The sequence below is a fragment of the Anabas testudineus genome, chromosome 18 (genome assembly GCF_900324465.2).
Source record: "Anabas testudineus chromosome 18, fAnaTes1.2, whole genome shotgun sequence".
Taxonomy (NCBI): Eukaryota; Metazoa; Chordata; class Actinopteri; order Anabantiformes; family Anabantidae; genus Anabas; species Anabas testudineus.
The window spans coordinates 26,753,559-26,774,391 of record NC_046627.1 but is presented as its reverse complement, the minus strand read 5'-3'; the positions used below and the strand labels follow the sequence as shown (position 1 = coordinate 26,774,391).

The window sequence follows — 20,833 nt, the reverse complement described above, 5'->3', positions numbered from 1 at the left end:
ATGCTGCCGGTGTAAAAACACTTTAATATAATGATAATAACGTTAGACCTCAGTTGAAGATGATGGTGTCAAAGTTCCTAAATTAATTATATTGACAAAGCGTGAGTGTAATGACTTTCTTCTCTGTTTATTCTTCTAATTATCCCAAAGAGATAAACTTTGTCTTATCTGAGTTTTCAAATTAAAAGTCTTCCAATTAAATGTGTTAGAATCAATTAGATAGTTCAAAATTGCACAATCCAAATGTTATTCCCAAACCACAGACATTATTATATTGCCATACTCACCTTTACTAAGATTTTGGAACCCTCATGTAACTTCAAAGATGGCAGTATTACGTCCTGTTGGCTGTAGGGTGCAGTGATCATGCTGAGGGAGTTGTTAGGTGTACTGTACTGTATGTAAAGATGTGTTGTATTTAACACACACAGACACTGAATAAAAAAAACTCTCAGGAGACCAGCGCTACAATCATACAAATATATTAGTTTGTTTTATTCAATTATATCCAATAATACGTCTCCCTTGACTTTGTGTAAGTTATTATAGAAATAGATACAGATCATATTGCAAATGCAGAGACAAGAGTTTGGGATAATAGTGTGGAGGAGGGAGCGATCAAGGGGTTAAAGGGGTTAGAGAGTAAATACTGGGTAAAGACTGTTTGTTTGAAGGTGTCCAGTAAATGATCGGCGCATGCATGCTTATAGTTTCTCCCATCTGTGATCCTCAACCCAGGAGTTTCAACCTGTAACTCTCTTGTCCTTTGCTCATTTCTCCGAGTGATCCATGAGTTTGGATGGCATTTAGTAGTTGTGTTATTCCACACTGCCAGCAACAGGGGAAGGTACTGTACCCCAACCACATTTGCATGGATATATTTATATAGAGAGATATATAGATATATTTTTTGCCCCATTTGAATACAAAAATAGTGTCATTGTGGCTTTGAAAGCTGGAAGACTGAAGCATTCTTTTTGCATTTGGAAGACAAGAAGGAAAGTAAGATTATGGTGATTTCCTTAAAATCTTTGCTGGAAGACTTGGTAGCAATAACGTGGATCGTCCATGCAGTACAAAGAAACCAAAACATCAACAAAAACCCCTTCAAGGACAGATCACAGAGTGTGTGTGTGTGAGTGTGGTCGAGGAAGAGACAGACAATGAATGAGCAGTCGACATGCTGCTGGTGAGCCAATTAAAATCCCATGAAGAGATCAAAGGTGAGAGGTCAGTCTGGCGGTGTTTGATTGACAGGCGAGTGCTAGAGGATTCTGGGGGGTATCAGGAGGAAGAGCTTTGAGGCTCTGTAGTCTTGACATAATCACTTTTCCTCTCTTTGCTGTTCAATATCCCACATTATGTGATGGGAGTATACACATTGATATGCATTTAAACCACAACAAAGACGCGCAAATCAACACACACATACATAGAGACTAACAATTGTTTAAAGAGGGCATCACAGTGGATACCAATAGTCACAGGATTTCCAGTGAGAAATACCCAAAACACACTCCACACCTTCTACCTAAACAAAATACACGTGGATAAAAGGGAAATAAATACAATTTCATACAGCTTACGGTGTAAAATCACCAGTAAAACATTGTTGGCGCATTAGCTTGTAAGAGGTGCCTGCATGATCTGTTTGCAAAGGTCACCCCACGTAGCCACATCTGCGCTGGCTTGGTGCAGGGTGCTGTGTGCATTGCAGATGTGTCCATGGATTGTGGGTGTGCCTTTAAAAAAAAACCCAGCCTGACTTTTATATATGAGGTTTATGTGTTGGTTTCTTCTACACAGGGTGCGACTTTAAGTTCTTGGATTACAGTTTAAAAAGTCATTTTTTTTTTTTTTTTAATGAAGCAGCTAAAGAAAAAATAAAGAGAGGAAGAGATAGAGAGAGAGAGAAAATCTGTCAGAGGACGGCGTCACTCTTTTGTCAGAGCACGTGAGCCTCTCTCTTCTTCCTCCCTCTCTTTTTTGTGTTTTCTGCTGCATTGCAGATGTGGTGAAGGGACTCCACCTCAAAGTAATGCACACACACACACACACACACTTAAATAGCAAAACCCAGCTAACAAAAATGGTCAAAGTGTTAGAAAAATAAAAGCTCTAATAAAACACGCAGTTGCTTTCAGTATCAATAATAATCCTTTTTTTCCCACCCTCCCAGATCATGTGGCTGCACCTTGTTAATGGAGTTTATTGCTTTCTGCCCAAGGACTCGTGCTCATTGATTCGGGCTCTGATTTATCCTCTGTTTTCCTCCCTCTATTTCCCCCTCTCTCTCTCTCTTTTCTTGGATACACATAATGAACATACACAGATATTCAATCACAGTTGCACAGCAGTTACACACAAAGACAAAAGCGGACGAGTGTGATGGAGTAAAGCACACACACACACACACACACACACACACACACACACACATACACATGCACATACATACTGCCTCCCGGTTAAAGGGAAGTTTGCAGAGAGGAGAGAGGAAGTGAAACATCAAAGGGAGGCTGTGAGGGCATGAGTTAGCTACACTACAGTGTGTGACACATGGCTCCCTCCCTCTCTCGCTCTCGCTCTCTCTGTCTCCGAGTCCTTCACAACCCCAGATGACCCTCTATGCAGTTGTAATTCGCCCAGTAAGCAGGGAGGGCACTGACTCGGGAGAAATGGAATGGAAGGGAGTCCCCGAGGAGGGAAGAGTGTGTGTGATGTGTAAAGTTTGCCGCCGAATCAGATATACATCATTTAACCCACTTCGATAGCCAAACACACAGAAACACGTTCACACTTCTTCCATCTGTTTTTTTTTTTACCTGAACTTTAACAACATGTGCATGTCACATCCCCAAAGGGCCGAAGTTTAACATTTAGAGCTGAATCCGAAGATATTTCTCAGAAGGTCAAGAGCAGTGAGTTGGACCACAGGTGGGGGTTTCACTGATCGTGACCGTGTGTTCAGATGATAAACAGCATTAAATCATGTAATTCACAAAGAATCATCTGAAAGAGCAGAGAAGGTGACTTCACAAAAGAGCCACAGCAGAGAGCGGAAAAAATGGGAGAGTATGACCACTATAGAAGACACTCATGCGTGCAATCCAGCAGACTCTCTGCTCACGATTAAAAGTTTTGTAACTCTTCTTTTGCCCAAAGCAAAAGCAACAGAGTGGAACACACATTTGGATGCTTCATCTCCATTTGAATCATTGTCCTTCCTTGAATTACTATCTACTGATTATTTTAATTACGAAAGATTGTTACAGATTCTGCAAAGAAACATTCCTTAGAAAACAACCGTGGATGAAAAACTAGGAGAATATTTGGTATGAGCCTAATGTCATGTGTCACAAATGTATGTTTCATTCTGGCATGAGGATGGCTTTTCAAATAACTAAAAGTCAATTTATCTACATATTCTTCAGTGGAAAACTAAACACATACCGATGACAGACATTCAGGGCCCGGTGGATCACATTTAATTGCCGGCTTCTCACATAAAGTGAATATCTCAATAGTAAACTGAGATATGAATCCATCACTCACTAGATGTCAGTGCCGACTGATACTCAGTCACTGCAGCTGAAAGCAGCTCCTGATGGCTTTGTTTAATGAAATCATAGCTCTTAGTCTCAGGAACGAACTGAGGTGATTGTAGCCCTAAGAAAATTCCTAACAAATCAAATCTGAATCTTAAAACGCCACCTTACTGTATGTGCTATTTATTTTTTTGACCTGCACACATACTGTATATACATGTACTGAAAATATGACTTCATTTATTTTGAGGATTAAAGGAGCACTCCAACAATTTAGTGTTTCACCTCCATAAAGCTGAGGGCCCTTACAGAAAACGGATAAAAAAAAAAAAAAACTGGTCCAAATGTTGAAATGTCCTGACCTATAGTCTTGTGTACTGGTCAACTTTCACAAAACACTGCATACTACATTTCCCATAATGCTTTGGGATATGCTAGCCTTATGCTTGCTTCGTTAAAGCTGGACTTGTTTGATGAGTGCCCCTCTAACTATCCTTGTATGTCTTATGGTCAATATCTCTACACTGGATACCAACATTTTTCACAGTTGCCTTAGTCCACGTGAAAACAGCTACTTGAATTACAGTTTTAGCCCTTAACTCTCCTTCACAGCAACTTGTCTCTCAGTTCAAAGCTTTCTTTAGTTCTGAAAACAACAAACATGACACATACATAGGAAAATATTGCAACATAGATTTCCCAGCCCTTAAAATATTTGTGATCTGTGGCCAGGTCTCCATCTGACAGGAGCTGTCTAGTCTCAGACACTCTGACTTTTATTCTAACAGACAGGAGCCTCATTTAATTAAACATCTGTGTAATTACTTTGTGAAAAATAGTTAAACATTGTGTTCTGGATTTAGCTATCCATGGTGGGTGACTGGTCAAACACATCAAGCTGAAGGTCTATTTAACAGTTTAATTAAGGTCTTCGGTGCTGCTATGAGTTTTTAACTGTAACTGTGTGTGGAACAAATCTAAAAATAATGGGAATAACTCTCTAATGGGCTGCAACTCATTGAACTGAAAGGTGCTTTGCTTTATTCCCTCCTTTCGTTTATTTTTGTCCTCATCATCAGTTCTTCCTTAACCACTCTCTCCTTCCTTCCTTCCTTCCTTCATTTCTTTCTTCCTTCCTCAGTAAACTAATTTCTCCTCCGGAGAGCAAAGCTAAAGTTTGCTTTATCTCTCAGGTAGCAGTTTGCTTTACTCAGCAGCTTGCTTCTATTCTGCGCAGGTTATCAGCTATTATTATTTACAACCACGGGTTACAGGGGAGCAGGGGATTATGCATGGAAGGAGAAGTGTGTCCACATTACCATAATTCCCTCTTAAATCTCTTTTTGTTCCGCTCATCACCACAAGTTTTCCTCCCTAAATATCTCTTCTTTTTCTGTTTCCTTTCTTTGGTTCAGCCCTCTCTGAGCCACAATCATCCATCTAGTCTCGCCTCTACCCCCTGAAAACATGGGATTCTAGTGCTTCCCGTAATACATAAACATTAGGCAAAAACAATTACCTGCCTGGCATATTGGACCAAGAAAGTGTGATATGAAAAATGACTGCTTCTCATATTGAGTGGAAAGAACCAGAGAACACTGTAATATCAAATATTGAAGTTGTGAGTTACTCACTTTACCTGATGAGTCTACCAAAAAAAAAAAAAACACTGACATGTGATCAAGGTAAAACAACGAATGTTGATCTTTCACTGTCTTTTGTTAGAATCACTATCCTTCTTACAGTATCTATGTATATACAACAATCATACCAAATTCTTCATATGTGACTTTGGTTTCTTATGTTTCCTTCTACAGAGTAATACATCTCTGAACGTTTAGTCCCAATAGTTTACACATTATCAAAAATTGGTTCCATTTTAATCGAACAAAACAAAACAGGTCCATTCAGTGATGTGTGAGAGCAAGTGATCCATGTTGAATTGCATGAAGGGCCACTTCAGCTATGTAATGTTGCACTTCTATAAAGTTGCAAAGTGTGCAAGAGCAAGGTATAAAAACTAAAAGAGGGAGTACTACTACTTATATGGAAAGAAGCTGGATAGAGGCTCATTGCACAGGGTCTGATGAAATGCAAGGGTGTGTGCACTGATCTACTAAAAGTGTGCACATATTTATTTAAGAATTGAATAAATGCCTTAATAATATATCTCATTTGGGTGCAACCTTCTTTTCATCTCCAATACCACTGTAAATGGCAAAGTACTTGGCAGATACGCAGTGTACTGTGGGAAGACATACAGTGGACCCCCAATTCCATACTACATACTACTTGCATACAGTATAGCATTTTTATTTTAAACACCATTTTTAGGGTGTTTATAAAGGTCACAACCATTTCAAATTAGATTATGTTAGGCAAAAGGTTCATCCCGCCATATCCTTTGTGCATTGCATTGTGGGCAACTTGTGTATATTAACAATGCATGCTAAAGATTTATACTCTATTTTGACACTATTCTGGGGTGAAGCACACAATTAGTATTTGCTTTGAATCACTATGTATTATAGGGTTGGGATATAGCCATATGTGTTATGATATGTTGTCCTTGTAACAAGCAAAACTATAGCATTGTGTATTGGATCAGAATACTATACAAAGGCTTTCACAGGTGCAGTAGTACTCTCCAAAACCTGCTAATTGACTTTGGTTTGTAAAAAGTGTGAAGTGGCCCTTTAAAATTGAGTGCCAACTCAATATAGATACCTATTATTTCTGGCTTGGGGACAGCAATGTGGTAACAAGGAACCTGCAAAGTCTGTTTATAAGCTCAAAATTATGTTTTCATTATATGGTGTATGTTTTAGTGAAGGCTACCACACTGGGTGAAAGTGTGGTATTCACAGGTACTGTGTGGGCCTTTGGTATCTGTGTAATGCATGGCTGGCCACAGTGAAAATAGCTAATGCAGTACCATCACAACCTACACAATCAGGCTCCATCAGTGCCCCATCTCACTGATGATGTCCTCATCATCTTCCCCACAGCCTGTGCATGCACACACCGCCACACGTGCTTGCTAAAGCATGCTATTGTGTTAAAAGTCATGAGATCATTTTCTGAGGTCGCCGCTAATGGATATCATGGCATTCAAGTGTGTGTGCGTAGTACAACCACTTGCATTTTGTGTGTGCGTATGTCAGTGTAATTAAGAGCGTGCGTTTGTGTGTGATTATGCGGTGTGCCGGGGGAACTATTGGCCTCTTGTTTAAGGGTTGAAACGTTCTGATCAGCCCCAGACTCTATTAACAGAGCCAGAGAGGGCGGGAGGGCTTTTCTTGTGCTGCTGAGTGGAAAATTGAGTCCCTGTCACAAACTAATCAAATCACCCCAAATGCGAATGGAAAAAATAAGGGAACACACACACACACACACACACACACACACACACACACACACACACACACACACACACACATACATATAAACACACCTAAGCAGGGCTGACAGGTATGCAGCAAGTCGCTGACAAACACAAAAGATGTGGACTGCTGAACAAAAGTCTGCAAGGTTCCCTGTGACAGCCTCACATTAGTATGGCTCTGTGGGACCACAGGTAAATACAAACACAACCCTTTTTTAGCATGTAAGTATGTTCTGCAGAGATGGGACCGGTAAAATGTGGTAAAACAGAAAGACTCTATTTGGGTACTCAGTTGAGGGTTGACTGACAGGACGTCCTGATGAAGGGAAGAAGGCGTGTGGGATTTTCTTCCAGCTGGTTGAAGACGCTGTGGTGACATGCTATACGGTGCTAGGCAACTGTTCACCTCTTCATGGAGTTATTGCTTTTATATCCCAGGCTCTGATCGTTGTTAAATAAGAAGTTGGAGGGCTGGTGTGGATAGGGGTCTCTGAAGATAAAAGAGGGCTTCCCACTGGTTAGCTCCTCTCTGTCCAGGCCTGCTCCTTTACTCCAACTTCACACCAGTACATTCTGGTATGTAGAGTTCTCATGGGGTTAGTGTTGCAGGCAGCAGATGGGGGGGTGGGGTTACCCTAATAATCTTGTTCAGGTGATCGCTGGTGCCCAGTGCCCCATTTCATCCACCCCTCCCCCCATGTCTCTGAGCGCTAGGAGGTGGAGGTCTTGGTTTTGGATTTGGATTGAGCGTCCTTCTGGCCATTCTGAAGCACGGGCGAGTCACTGGAGGTCTTAGGTGTTTTCCTAGGTGGACTTTGCTCAGCCACGTCGTGTAAAGAGGGCTCCCTGTACATGGCCACTGTGGAGAAAGAGAGTTACAGAGTTACAGTGAGAAAACATAAGTAGGAAAATTACAACTTCTATGATAATGAACAATATTTAAAGCCCATTTTAATACAACTTTTGAATGATAATTGTGAAGTTGTGCTATGTTTATACCCTAAGATGTAAAGCAGAGATCTCTATAGTAGATCTCTAGAGTGTCAGTACTGAACAAAATAAAGCCAGTGCTACTGTGACAGCTCCCCTTTAGTGGGTGCTGTCAACAGAAATCATGTTGCCTGCTGTTTACAGCGTTAGAGAGTAAAATCATTTCCAAACCTACAGTTTTACGGGATGGAAATATTAAAGCTACTTTCAACACAACCCATATGATGAAAGACAATATCCAACTGAACAGAACAATTTCTCACAGGTGAAAGAAGTGAAAGCAACACCAAAGAGCAAACATTAGAATAGGGTTGGGAATCCCGATTCCTGTCCTAACCATTGCTGATTGCCCAAGTTTAGGAGGTTTGGGTGGAATTTGCTGTTGGTGACTCCAACTCTTGTACGGCCCTGTTACTTGGACGCAACAGGGTAACAGTACTATTCAGAAGGTCATTATGAGCCAAGAGACAAATCTGTTCTCCTGTATTAAAAAGCTTTCCTTCATCCTAAGGTTTCTATGTGTATCTCAGTGGCCTTTGATTAAACACAACTTTAGTTACAGGAGTATGCATCACTTCAGTTACGAATCAAAGGCTTTTTTTACACAATACATTGTTTAAAAACACAAAAAAAGATATTTAGCATTAAAGTTGGATACTAAATAAAAGCATGTTGCAGGATAGCACTCACTAGCTGCCTCTGGGCCAGCATATGTTAATCCTGTGTGTAGTACCTTCAATGAGTTTGGGCAGGAAGTGAGCGGCTCCCTTGGTCTTCTTGACGCGGTTCCCTTTCATGACCTGTCCATCCCGATTGATACCAATGTACCAGGCCCGACCTGACTGGGTCTGTCTGTACAGGATGGACGAGTAGGTGACATAGTAGTTCTCAAAAACACACTCCTTAAACTTACACTCCGGCGTGAAGTGTTCCTGAAACACACACAGACAAGGAAGCATACACATCAGGTCAGCTCTATTATTTATATATTTACTCTCCAATTCTATTGGCTCACCTGGGAATGGGAGGAAATGGGCCCAACATTTCATTGTGACAGGGTTACAGGAGCATCTGTGACTGTATTAACAACCTGCATTCACACACACACACACACACACAAACACACACACAAACACACACACACACATACACACACACTCTGACAAACTCATTCCAACATGAGCACACGCCAATTTGTCAGATGTACAAAGTAGTAAGTGAGCTGTGATGCTATAACTCAGCCGGTTCAGTTTACATGTAACAAACCACAATCACGTGGATCCTTCACCCCTTCCATAGTTTAACAACCCTCCTGGTGGGGCTTTGACTCATACACACAGAAACACACATATATCTGCACAGCTTTGCATTAGACAATACGTCAACATCGGGACATCCCACCCTCCTCACCTGCACCTCCCCCTCCGCTTTCTCTCACTCATCGCAGCACACATATTCCCTGTCTAGCTCATATTCTGCCTTTCCTTCATGTCATTCTCTCTTTCCCCTTCATCATCTGGTAACCTTGTCGGGGAACAAACCAATTTGCAGGATTGATTTGGAGCCTTGATGTGACAGGTGAGTTGAAAAGGCCTGAATAAGGAGTTTGCTGGTTCTCTCTCTCTCTCTCTCCCATACATGTCCACCCTCTCTCGCTCACTGTGCTCCTGCTGCTCTGTCTCACTTCCTTCCTTCTATTTTGTGCCACTGTAGACGCAGGACCTTAACGCCTGCGTGTATCCACTGTGCCACACACAAACAAGCTAATTACATTGACAGTATCGCCCATTCTTTAATTACACATCCATTCACTTAGGCAGCTATTCATTTCCTTGCCTACTCATTAACTTAGCTCTAATGACACAGGGTGAAATCCAAAGGTCTGTAGAGTCTTACAAGGTGTCATCCAACTGCTGTCGTTTGCAGAATATTGCAGTGTGTCTCATCTTCTCTTTGTTCTCTGTTTAGACGTACAGCTTGTGTTGTGAAGCCTGATCACCTGCACGCACATGCACCCCTGAGACAGACATGCTCAAAGTTCAATTATTGGTTAATTATGTGAATTAAACTGAGTCTGCCATGTGAGTAATGTCTAAGGCGCTTGTGTGTAAATGAGTCTGTGGTGAGGCTGTATCATTATCAATCCATGACCACACATGTGTAAAGTAGGGCTTTTTGATTATACTGGGAGATCACCACAGGCAAGTAAGAAACTGGATTGTTTTACCAGCAGTCAATGTCTGATTTTATGAAAGCAGAATATCTTAGGTTGCCATCAATATTTTGTTTCACAGCAACAGTATGCGGGACAATTTGAGTTATTTTTCACACTCTAAATGCCAAAAATGAAAAGGTCTAAAGGTCTGTCTGCGAAGCAATTTCCTTTTGGGATTTGCAGGATCTTCAAGTCACAATTTGGTTCTGATAGCATCCTTCTTTAAAGCAATATCACTGCAGTATATAGTATTTGAATATAAAAAATATCATCCTTTTAGTGTATACTTGTCTTGATGTTAAAGGTGACGGTGACGAATGATTTCTAACATCTAAGAAGAATGAACAGTCAAGCACCAGAAAGGCTGTATTCCACATTTCCCATATTGCAATTAGATTTTTCATTTGTGTTTTCTTTCTTTTCGATCTTTGGAAACCTGACTCCTGAACCACTGAAAACAAACATAATTTACCCTCCACATTTAACACCCTCTAACACATGGACTTTGTGTATAGGTTTTGTGTATGTGTAGGGATTTACCAGATTTCTAGACTGGACTGGAGCAGGAAATACACTGTACTTTAAGATTTCATTTTCATGCTAATACACATTCTAAAAGCTAAACTAACACTACATGCAACATATTTTTGAAGTAATCAATCAAATCTCTGATAGTGTGATATTTTCTTTAAGCAGAAATATCAGCAGTTATTAGAACCATAATCATGCTTCAGTAGAGGCATCTTGTACCTACAGTACCAGTAGGCCAGAAGGTGCTTGTTACTGATAGATAATATGTTATAATGATGTCAGTAGGTTAGGTCCACCAGGTCGAATGGGTCTTATGACAAATGAAGAAATGCAGGACTTCAAAGTAGTTTTTCTTCTGTTTCAAACTAATATTGAATCCAAGTTGGTGCCATCTCAGGTAGCAGCTTGTTGCAGTAGCTCCGGGTAGATCTGTTCTTTTCATTGTTTTTGTTGTATTTTTGTTGCTCTTTCTACTCTATTCTGTCTACTTTACACTATTCTTACTAACCATGGGTAGTGGATTACTAGAAAGTTTTTTCCTGTTTTTTTTTTTACCTTTGTTGTACTGGGAAGCCATGGCAACAGATGCATCTGGGAGCAAAGAGTTCAGGAGCGAGTTAGTGTTAGGAGCACGGTCCCAGAGCCCTGTGGAGCTGAGACGATGATACCGGGGATGCAGGGCTGGACTCAGACGGAAAGAGTGTGTGTTTACTGAGACATGGCTACAGCAACATATCCCTGACTCCAACTGAACCATCAGCGGCTTCCAGACAGTGCGGGCTGACAGAGACTTCAGGCAGAGAGGAGGGGGGATTGTGGTGCTTGCGAGTAACAGGTGATTTAATTCTGGACATGTTATTGTGAAAGAACGTCTCTGTAGCCTCCACATTGTCCGGATAATATGGACGTGTCAGCCTGCGTCCATATTGTCTCCTCAAGGAGTTTACATGTGTTATCATACAGTATGTTGATCACTGCACACGTCCCGCCATCAGCTTGTAACGTTATTCCCTCTCTTTCCACAACTCTTGCCACTTTTAACCAGTATGTCAACTGCCCCACCAGAGACAATAAAACTTTGGATTTACTGTATGCAAACATGATAGATGCATCTGCTCTATCCCCCCCTGGGCAGATCAGATCCCAACCTGGTGCTTCTCACCTCCATCTTGTCTTAGGGAGTAGTCTCAGGAAGCAATTGAGTCTCTGCAGGAACTGAGAAGTTCAATGGAAACAGAATGGAGACGACATTGACTCCATGACCATCACAGAGTGCATCAACTTTTGTGTAGATAATATTATCCCAACCAGGACAGTAAGGTGCTTCTCAACAATAACCCTTGGATTAACTGTAACCTGAAGGAGCTGCTGAACAAGAAGAAGAAAGCCTTTTTGGCGTGAGACAAGCACCAGGTGAAGACAGTTCAGAGGGAGCTGAAAGTGAGATTGAGGGAAAGTAGGAATGCCTACAAGAAGAAGCTGGAGAACCAACTCCAGTATAACAACATGAAGCATGTGTGGTCTTCAAAGAAAAGTGGAAGCAGGTTGAGGGGAATCTTACAAGAGCAAACAACTTCTTTAACAGATTTACAGTAAGACCCCAAACACCCCATCCTCCTCATCTTCCTTATCGTCATCTTGCATTTAGCCTCCCCCTTCTCCTCATCCAGACACATGGACAGCACACCCATCATGTCTCCATTGCCACCGCTCCGCACCCACTCCCCTGCCGTAATGAATATGAGAGACAGCACACCCATCAAATCTCAACTGCCAACCCCCCACACCCCTCCAGCAATGAATATAAGAGACTGCCACCAAGTCACACCCATCATTGGGGACACCATAAAAAATGGGATCTCGCCATCACTCTCCTCTCCCTCCTTCAACATTCCCAATCCCTCCAGCCATGTTTCTGTTTCCAGCAGCCAGCTGAAGAGGCAGCTAGAGAGGCTGACCTGATGGAGTCAGCCCCAGAATCCTGAAGCCCTGTGCTGATCAGATCTGTGGGATCCTACAGCACCTCTTCAACCTCAGCCTGAGACAGGAGCATGTGCCGAAGCTTAGGAAGACATCATGTCTCATGCCCCTGCCGAAAGGTTCATCTCCAACTGTTGGAGACTGGACCCATTTGAGACCATAGGTTGAAATATCTTTACACCCACTACAGTTTGGCTATCGCCCCCAGGTTGGAGCAGATGATGCCTGTATACCTGCTCCAGAGAGCTTCCTCACCCCTGGACAGAGCAGCCAGCACTGTGAGGATCATGTTTTTTTACTTCTTCAGTGCCTTTAATTAAATCCAGCCTCTCCCGCTGAAAGAGAAGCTCCTTAAGGTGCAGGTTGACTCCTCCACAGCTTCCTGGATTACTGACTAGCTGACAGACAGACCACAGTTTGTACGACTTTAGGAGTAACAGAGACAGTTTAAACACCAAGGTGGTGGAGGGGTACAAATACCTGGGACTCCACCCCTTCTACAAACCAATAATGCCAATGAGTAACTATGCTAGTCAGTCGCCTTTATTAATGCTATGACATCATCAAAAGAGGCTGTCAGCTCATTGTGCCTACTCACAAAGAAAAGGGCATAATCAGATTTTAACTACTATTTCCATATAAATTGAAAGGTTGTTGAGCTATTCTAAGGTAATACCAAATTTGTATCCAATGTATAATAATATTTACTCTGTGCACAGTATTTCCAATCCATGTTAGGTGCTTACTATATATGCTGGGAGGTGTTAAAATACACCTTTAGTCAGTAAACACAAGCTACAGTGAAATATAATTGTAAAAATAAAATAAAATTGGTGCCGCAGTAGCTCAGGTGGTAGAGCAGTCAACTACAAAACCTAGGGTTTGTTGTTCGATTCCCAGTACCTCCTAGTTACCTGTTGAGGTGTCCTTGGACAAGACACCAAAACCCAGTATTAGAGCTTATATGTACTGTCTGGCAGCTGTCCAACCACAATTTCCCCAAGGGGATCATTAAAGTATGTCATTACTATCACTACATGTTCTGTTCTCAGAGAATCATTAATAAATTACTTGCACTTGTAAAATACACCTTTAATATTTCATGTAATTTGACACAGTGTAATGCTTAGCATGTGCTGCAAAGACTGAATCCCTGCAGCAGGAAAACAGAAAGCTTTACATGAAGCTCGTATGCTAATTGCATTGGTATACTTGGTAAGTCAGTGTCATTGTTTGTGTTTCTAATGTCAGAAGAATGGTCTAAATATTTCCAAATATTTCTATTCATCACTATACTACTACTGTATAGGACGTTTTCAATTAAACCACATCAAAATGAACTTGAATTAAATAAGTGATTTGCCTTGGCCAGAAGCCAGTCTCATGTAGTTAGTCATACACTCAGGGTGCCATCAGCATTGCTGCTTTATAGGATAACACTCTATTAAGCAGTCATTTATAGAGACACATTAGTCATACCGCAGACACAGGGGACAGATGCACATCTGTCTGCACTTCATCTGTCGGCATTCTGCTTTCTGACTGATCATTTCCTCTGTCTTTAGGATAACACTCGTTTTTGTTACACCACTGTGTGTCTTTCGATGCTGATAACTTCAGTATCTAAACGCGAGAATTTAATGAGTGTGTGAGTATCTCAAAGTCTGCCTTACACCGGCGCTCATCCTCACTTTCAGTAACGATTGTTCTTCATACATGCTTCAGTTGAATGGAGTACTGTTCTGTTCCAAGATCTATTGTTGATTTTATGATGATATGCAATAATAATTACACAGAGGATCAGGGCCAGCTGAGAAAACAACCCAAAGGTGAAAATCAAAGTGTTAACTTGATTTCACAGGGTTTATAAGTCTGCCACTCCATCCAGTCAGAAAGGATGAAACCTTTTGTATGGAAGTTGAAGCACTGTTAAGAACTTAAAACAAGTCCCATCACCACTGAACAGCATTATTTTAGATTTAGACTGGGATGACTTAGAATCACCCTGTCATACACTTTCTCTAGATCTACATAGCCACAGTGAAACTCCCTTTGCTCATCTCTGTACTTCTCCGTGAGCATCTTCAGAACAAATTCTGCAACTATCCATCCATCTTCAAATGCGCTTGCTACCTCCTGCTCCACAACAGTCACCTCTTTTACTCTTGGTTTTCTTTCATTTTCCTCAATCATCAGCTCTTCAAAGTACTCCTTCCATCTCCCCATCACATTCCTGACACCTGTCAATACATTTCCATCCCTATCTTTAATCACCCTAACCTGTTGCGCATCCTTACCATCTCTATCTCTTCATCCTGCCAACCTGTACAAATCCTTCTCTCCCTCCTTACTGTCCAACTGAGCATACAATTCCTCATATGCTCTTTGTTTGGCCACCTCTACCTTCACTTTACACTGCATCTCCCTGTACTCCTCTCTACTCTCTTCAGTCCTCTCAGTATCCCACTTCTTCTTAGCTAACTTCTTTCTCTGGGTCATTTACAGTACAAGTGGTTGAGAATATGTACGCTGACGTCTTGACCAGAATGACAAACACATCTAATATAATGGTAATCTTGATCTCTTTTCACTTGCTTCCCATTAAATTCAACCATTTAGTTCAATTTTCAGATTAAGGTTCTGTCTACATTAGATCTACTAGATCAACTGCAATGTTGTGTCATCAGCAGGTCTCCAGTGTCCTCTGATCAAGGTTCTTCGATTGTTCCTCTCTCCTTGTGACTCAAATCCTTAAAATTGTGGCTCCTTAACTTTTGGACCTCCTTTGTGTTGTATTGATGATTTTTATATCTATTTTATGTCGTAAATTTGCAATATGCCACTTTATGCTTTGCATTCTTTTATTGTTTTATTGTGAGGTACTTTGTGGCTTGAAAATAATACACTGACTTCCTTGCACCTCTTCACCTAGAACATCTAAAAAGATACTGAAGTAGAGCCTCAAAGCTATCATTCACCAAAAAGACCAACAAGCCAACATTTCCTTTATCTGAAAGACAAACAGCATTATGAAAACTGATGCAGTTCCTCTTGTACTCAGCAGGGGCTGCTCCAAACACAGACAGCCCAGGGATTCTGTCACCAGTGCTGCTGGTAATGCTTCTAAATAATTATAATAAGAAGAATAGGAAGAATAAGAATAAGAATAATATGTATGTATGTATGCATAATACTCGGTTTCTCCCAAAGGTTGTAAAACAGCCACAAATACCATAGGCATAATGCAAATTATGTCTAAAATAAATAAAACAACATTAGCATTTTGTGATCCAGGATTCTGATGTCAGTAGTGTCAACATTTCACCAGCTTATGAGCAGCTTTGACAGAAAAAATAAATAAATAAAAATAAAAAACAGGACAGACACATACTCGCAATTCAGATCAAGTTAGGATCACAAAAAAGTATCCATGACCAAACTCTTTTTGCTAAAGTCTTCTGTTACACAGAGAACGGAAACGTTTTAGTGGGGACAAGGGAATTGTGAGTGTGCCTCTGTGTGTACATCCATTCATGCATGTCTGCTGTTGTGACAGAGAGACATGACAGATCCCTTTTACATCAGTGGGAGGCCACCCGGTGCCAGATGACATACATACACACACTCGCACACACACACATAACATCAACAGTGACGGATGGACGGGTTCTATCCCTCATCACTCACTCCCACAGACAGAGGAGAGAAAGAGACTGAGGGAGGAAAGGAGAGGGAGCAGCAGGGGAAAAACAGAGAACACAATGAAACATGGAGCAAAGTAAAAAGTGGAGAAAAATGAAACAGGCAGGGACATAAGTGGAGAAGTGAGAGATGGACGTACCTAGACATTACAGTAGGATTATTCCCCTAATGACACACATCATCTCATTCTCATCAGTCGACACCTGAAGACATTATCCAGTTGCCGTTAACCATCCAGCCTCCCATGCACTCAGCTGGGGAATTGATTCTATGTAAAACCTCTGTGAAAGTCAATGAGCATTAGGGCAGAAAAAAAAAAAAACTGGATTAGGTTTTGATTGGACGTGCAACACAAGTGAGAACAAGTTAAAATGACTTACAAGCTGTGATCAGACAACAACAGGTTAATCTGAGGCTTTAGGTTACAGATGAGCTCCCAGAGGACTCATTTCACAGTATGCAATCGAGCACATGTTTGAAATGGCTGGTATGTGTTGTTGTACATGACTGAGGAGATGTGTTGAATTATTTTTTTAGTAAAATGATGTAAAGTGTCAGCAAGTACAACTAATCAATACCTGTCTCAGCTGTAACTGGACCAAATGCCCACTGGGACTGTTGATGGCCTCATTCGAGCAAAATGGGCTATTGTGGATATGATATATGGCTGTGGAGTCCGGAGTCCAAAAGTGAAGTGTGAGTGTGCGCTCTTTATCAAGTGCAATTCTTCATCAAGTGCTTAAATAGGTGGACAAGATAGTATGTTTACTGTAATAACGATTTCATATTAACTTTTCCACCGTAGAAAGCTGATAACATGTGACTTGGGGTTTAATGAGTGTGACACTATTAAATTAAGAAAAATTGCATCACATGTTCGTGCATACTGTTTTATCACTGTACATTTCTATAACACAAGTAGCTGCAGATTAATACAAAGCTCAAATTTTTATAGCATATCTTTTCATCCTTGGGAGTGAAAGGATATTAAGTTCAGTCATGAGTCACTGGAGCTTTTTTTTTTTTTTTTTTGGGCTCATCAAGTCTTCAGTTATCAGATTCATGACTTCAGCTTACATTTCTGATCCTCTCATCCCTGCACCCAGACACCCAAGATCCTCCGATCAGTCCAAATGTAGAGGTGATGAAGCTCCTCTGTTTCTGCTCTGAGCCTGTCACCTGATGCAATTTTTAAATCGCTAATAACAAAGACGCTTTTGTGTCCCCATATTAATTGAACTTTTGACATAATTACTCATAATTAAACTGCCTGTCACATTTAGCACCCTTTTAATTTCTGTCAATTTATTACTTTACATTTTTGTGTCTTGTGTCTTTTAATTTCTTTTAAGCTTTTTGGTTATTAATTCTTAGCATTAATATATATGACTCCACATGGGTTCCCTCACCTAGAATAATGCAGTTTAGCGTTAACCAAAGCAGCTGAGTTGTGAAGTGTCCTCACCTACTGAAAATACTCGAAGATATTGGTTTGAATATTTGTGTTTTCACACACAGCTCTTCTGGGTAATGTCTAGATAATCAAGATGTCTAGTTCTGTGTTGCATGATGCATGGGGACGGGTGTCATGTCATAGCAATGGTCAAAGGGTCAAGTCTGCTTCAAAACTCCACATCAGTCCTGCCTGTGTGTCAGAACACATCTCCCTTTCTGTCGTTTCACTTCACAATCCAATAAAACTAAAACGGTCATAAAAATATCCGGCAGGGAAAAAAGTTTAAAGGGACGGCTCAGGTTATAAAAATATAATGGATTGATCATGAATTGAGAGATATTTTCTTTCTTCAGTAAAGAAGTTATTGCAAGCACAGACTGTGCCATTTAATAGCCCCGAGAAGACATGTTGTGTATGATAGGATTATAAATAAAGTGTTTTCTATAATAGCTGAATATTAGCTGGTAGCTGATGCTGTGCTACAACTAGAGTATGAGAATTATAGTGTGTTACAAAAAAGAAGCTCTGAGCTAAAGTTTTAATCAGAACATGAAGGTATGAGAATACAGGAGTCTAGCTGAGGACAGAGAAGCAAAGGGGTACATTTTTGTACTTGCATAATGAATAATAAAATATTTACCTGCAGATGCAATTCATATCCAAAGGATAAGAATCAGCATTAAAAGCACACAGAGCAAGGTTAGTCGTACAAAGGTCTATTTACCAGCAAAGCTGATTATTATCAGAGCAAATGAGCAGAAAAACAATTTTAATTGAGGACAAACAGCTGAGGATGCATCGCAGGAGCTTGCAAAATAATTGTCTAAAGACTTGAATAATTATCATTCTTTAATTTAAGCATTACTGTTACTGTTTAGCCCCGCTGGCACTTCCTGTAGCGCTGTCATTAGCGCTGCTTATTCAAATTCTGTGTCTAAAACATAACTCAGCATTTAGGGAACAAAACTCAACACTCAACGTTTCATTTGTACTGCTAGGTGGACAAACTGGCAGATATAAGGTTGTTGGTCATACGCTTTCCACCGCCATGCTGAAAAAACTGCTCTATTGTTGAGTGATTGGGTTGAGATTGGGAGAGAATGTAGGCAGAAAGATGTTTAAAAACCTCGGGTTAATAGTGAACCAGTCACGGACCAGAGCAGCACAATGGAAGCTGACTTTACCCCAAACAAAAACGTAGTTAAGCTGCTCTGGCTGTGCTGGTTTCCTGTGGTCTGGCTGCAAACATAGTGTCACTCCCTCTGCACTGACTAGGGACATTTAAAATAGCCCAGTGGCCAATTAAGTTCTTCCCCCTTCTCTTTCTTTTGGTTGGGTTGAAACCAGCCTCATCCACAAATATAATTTCATGGGGAACAGGCCGGCCTTCAATCTCAAAGATTCTCTGCAAAACACATGAAAGACAGTAGAGTAAATCTCTAACCTGAAGCACAGTTCAACTTTAAAACCGGCTGGCATATCTGAACACATTCCACTCATTGGTCTTTCACTCTATCAGAGTTTCGTTTGAAAGGGACGTGGTACACCTGTTTTATCCGAAACTGGTGCTTTCGGAGGACGCGATCAATTGTGGACAGGCTGATGTCATTTATACCTTGAAAGTGATGATTATCCACAATCACTCTCCTTTCAATCTCTGGCAGGTGAATTACATTATTGGCTATGACCGTGTTTACAAAGCTCCCTCTCTTGCCCTTCCGTCAAAAGCCTGAGCGTGCCTCCACCAGGTGGTCGTCTCTGTGTCCTACAAAAATAGACGCACTTCTTACTGTGTCTGTCACACATTCTTTCTACAGAAAAAAATGGAAACATACTGAAACTATAGTGCAACAGTGTACGTGCACTCAAAAGTTACTTCTACCTGTTCCTCCCTGAAGGTTCTGACGATGGAGGCGATGGTAACGTGACTGAATTTGGCCCAGACTCCCTCATGGTCATACCATGGACAAGGACATGGTCTCCTGGCCCTTGTCCTTCCTTGTTTTCGTCCTCCACCTCATCCTTTAACTCGTCCTCTCCCTCGTCCTCCACCTTATCCTTCAACTCAGCCTCTCCCTCGTCCTCCACCACGTCCTCTTCCTCTCCCTCCTGCTCGACCTATTCCTATGTTTCTCCATTGATCCATTGTTCTAAAACTTAATGAACTGATTCAGGCCCTTTTATTTATCTACTGAAGGACCTGATTAGTGTGTTCAATTTTGACTCTTGTTTTCACCTAGGGGAGTTGTGTGCTAATTGAACTCTGGAGAAAAAATACGTCAGGGCAAAGGAAACACTGGCACATGACTACTGTTGTAAAAGTTGCTTTCAAGGTCAAAAGCTATCTGTTAACTCCAACCTTTAATCAAGTTGATTTGGCCACTTGTTAGCTTACATCCAGCAGATGCGGAGAAATAATTATTTGGAGTCATGTGACATGTGGATAATAATGATAAATAATAATAAAGCAGGTTTAGCAGCTAAAACAGTGAAAGCAAAACAATGAAAAAGATGGGCCTTAAAATAAAAACAGATCACAAAGACCCTAAAATGCTCAGGATGACCGGGGGGGTGCTAATACTGTGTGAGTTTGTCACAGTGAGTTCCCTGGTTAACTGAGTCAACCTGTGGTATTAAATGCTTGATTATAAATGTATTAACATTTTTAGATGAATGTATTGTGAATATTTTAATGTGTGACCTGTGAACAAGTGAACATCATAAACACAACTGAATGGTATTTTTCTGCTGGCATGTGGCCTGCTTTTTGTTTGTTTGTTTGTTTTGTTGTTATTGTTTCATATATTGTTTTGAATTTCATATCTAAATTTTCATTTAGACCATTCTTTAAAAAATTGTTGGAGCTACTTTCTCTAACTTACTCTCTCTAACTACCCAAAGCAGATCTCTCACAAGGGTAGCTTTGCTGTTGTTCAGTGTCTTGCAGTTTGAAGTAGCTGGGTGGTTGTAATTTATTATTATTAGCTCGTGCTTTACTTCCCCAGCAGATCTTGAACAGCTACATA

General features: G+C 40.9%; 1 protein-coding gene across 3 annotated transcripts in view; it reads right to left on the bottom strand.

Annotated features, from left to right (window-relative positions):
* Positions 1-7,012: 7,012 nt before the first annotated feature.
* Positions 7,013-20,833, bottom strand: part of fgf11a (fibroblast growth factor 11a) — a 76,090-nt gene continuing 62,269 nt past the window's right edge. For all 3 annotated transcript variants that reach the window (XM_026352383.1, XM_026352382.1, XM_026352381.1), the window contains 2 exons: positions 8,657-8,855; positions 7,013-7,792 (listed from right to left, as the gene is read on the bottom strand). In XM_026352383.1, coding sequence (XP_026208168.1) covers positions 7,644-7,792; positions 8,657-8,855 — 348 coding nt within the window. In that variant the 3' untranslated portion in view covers positions 7,013-7,643. The remainder of the gene's footprint in view (positions 7,793-8,656; positions 8,856-20,833) is intronic.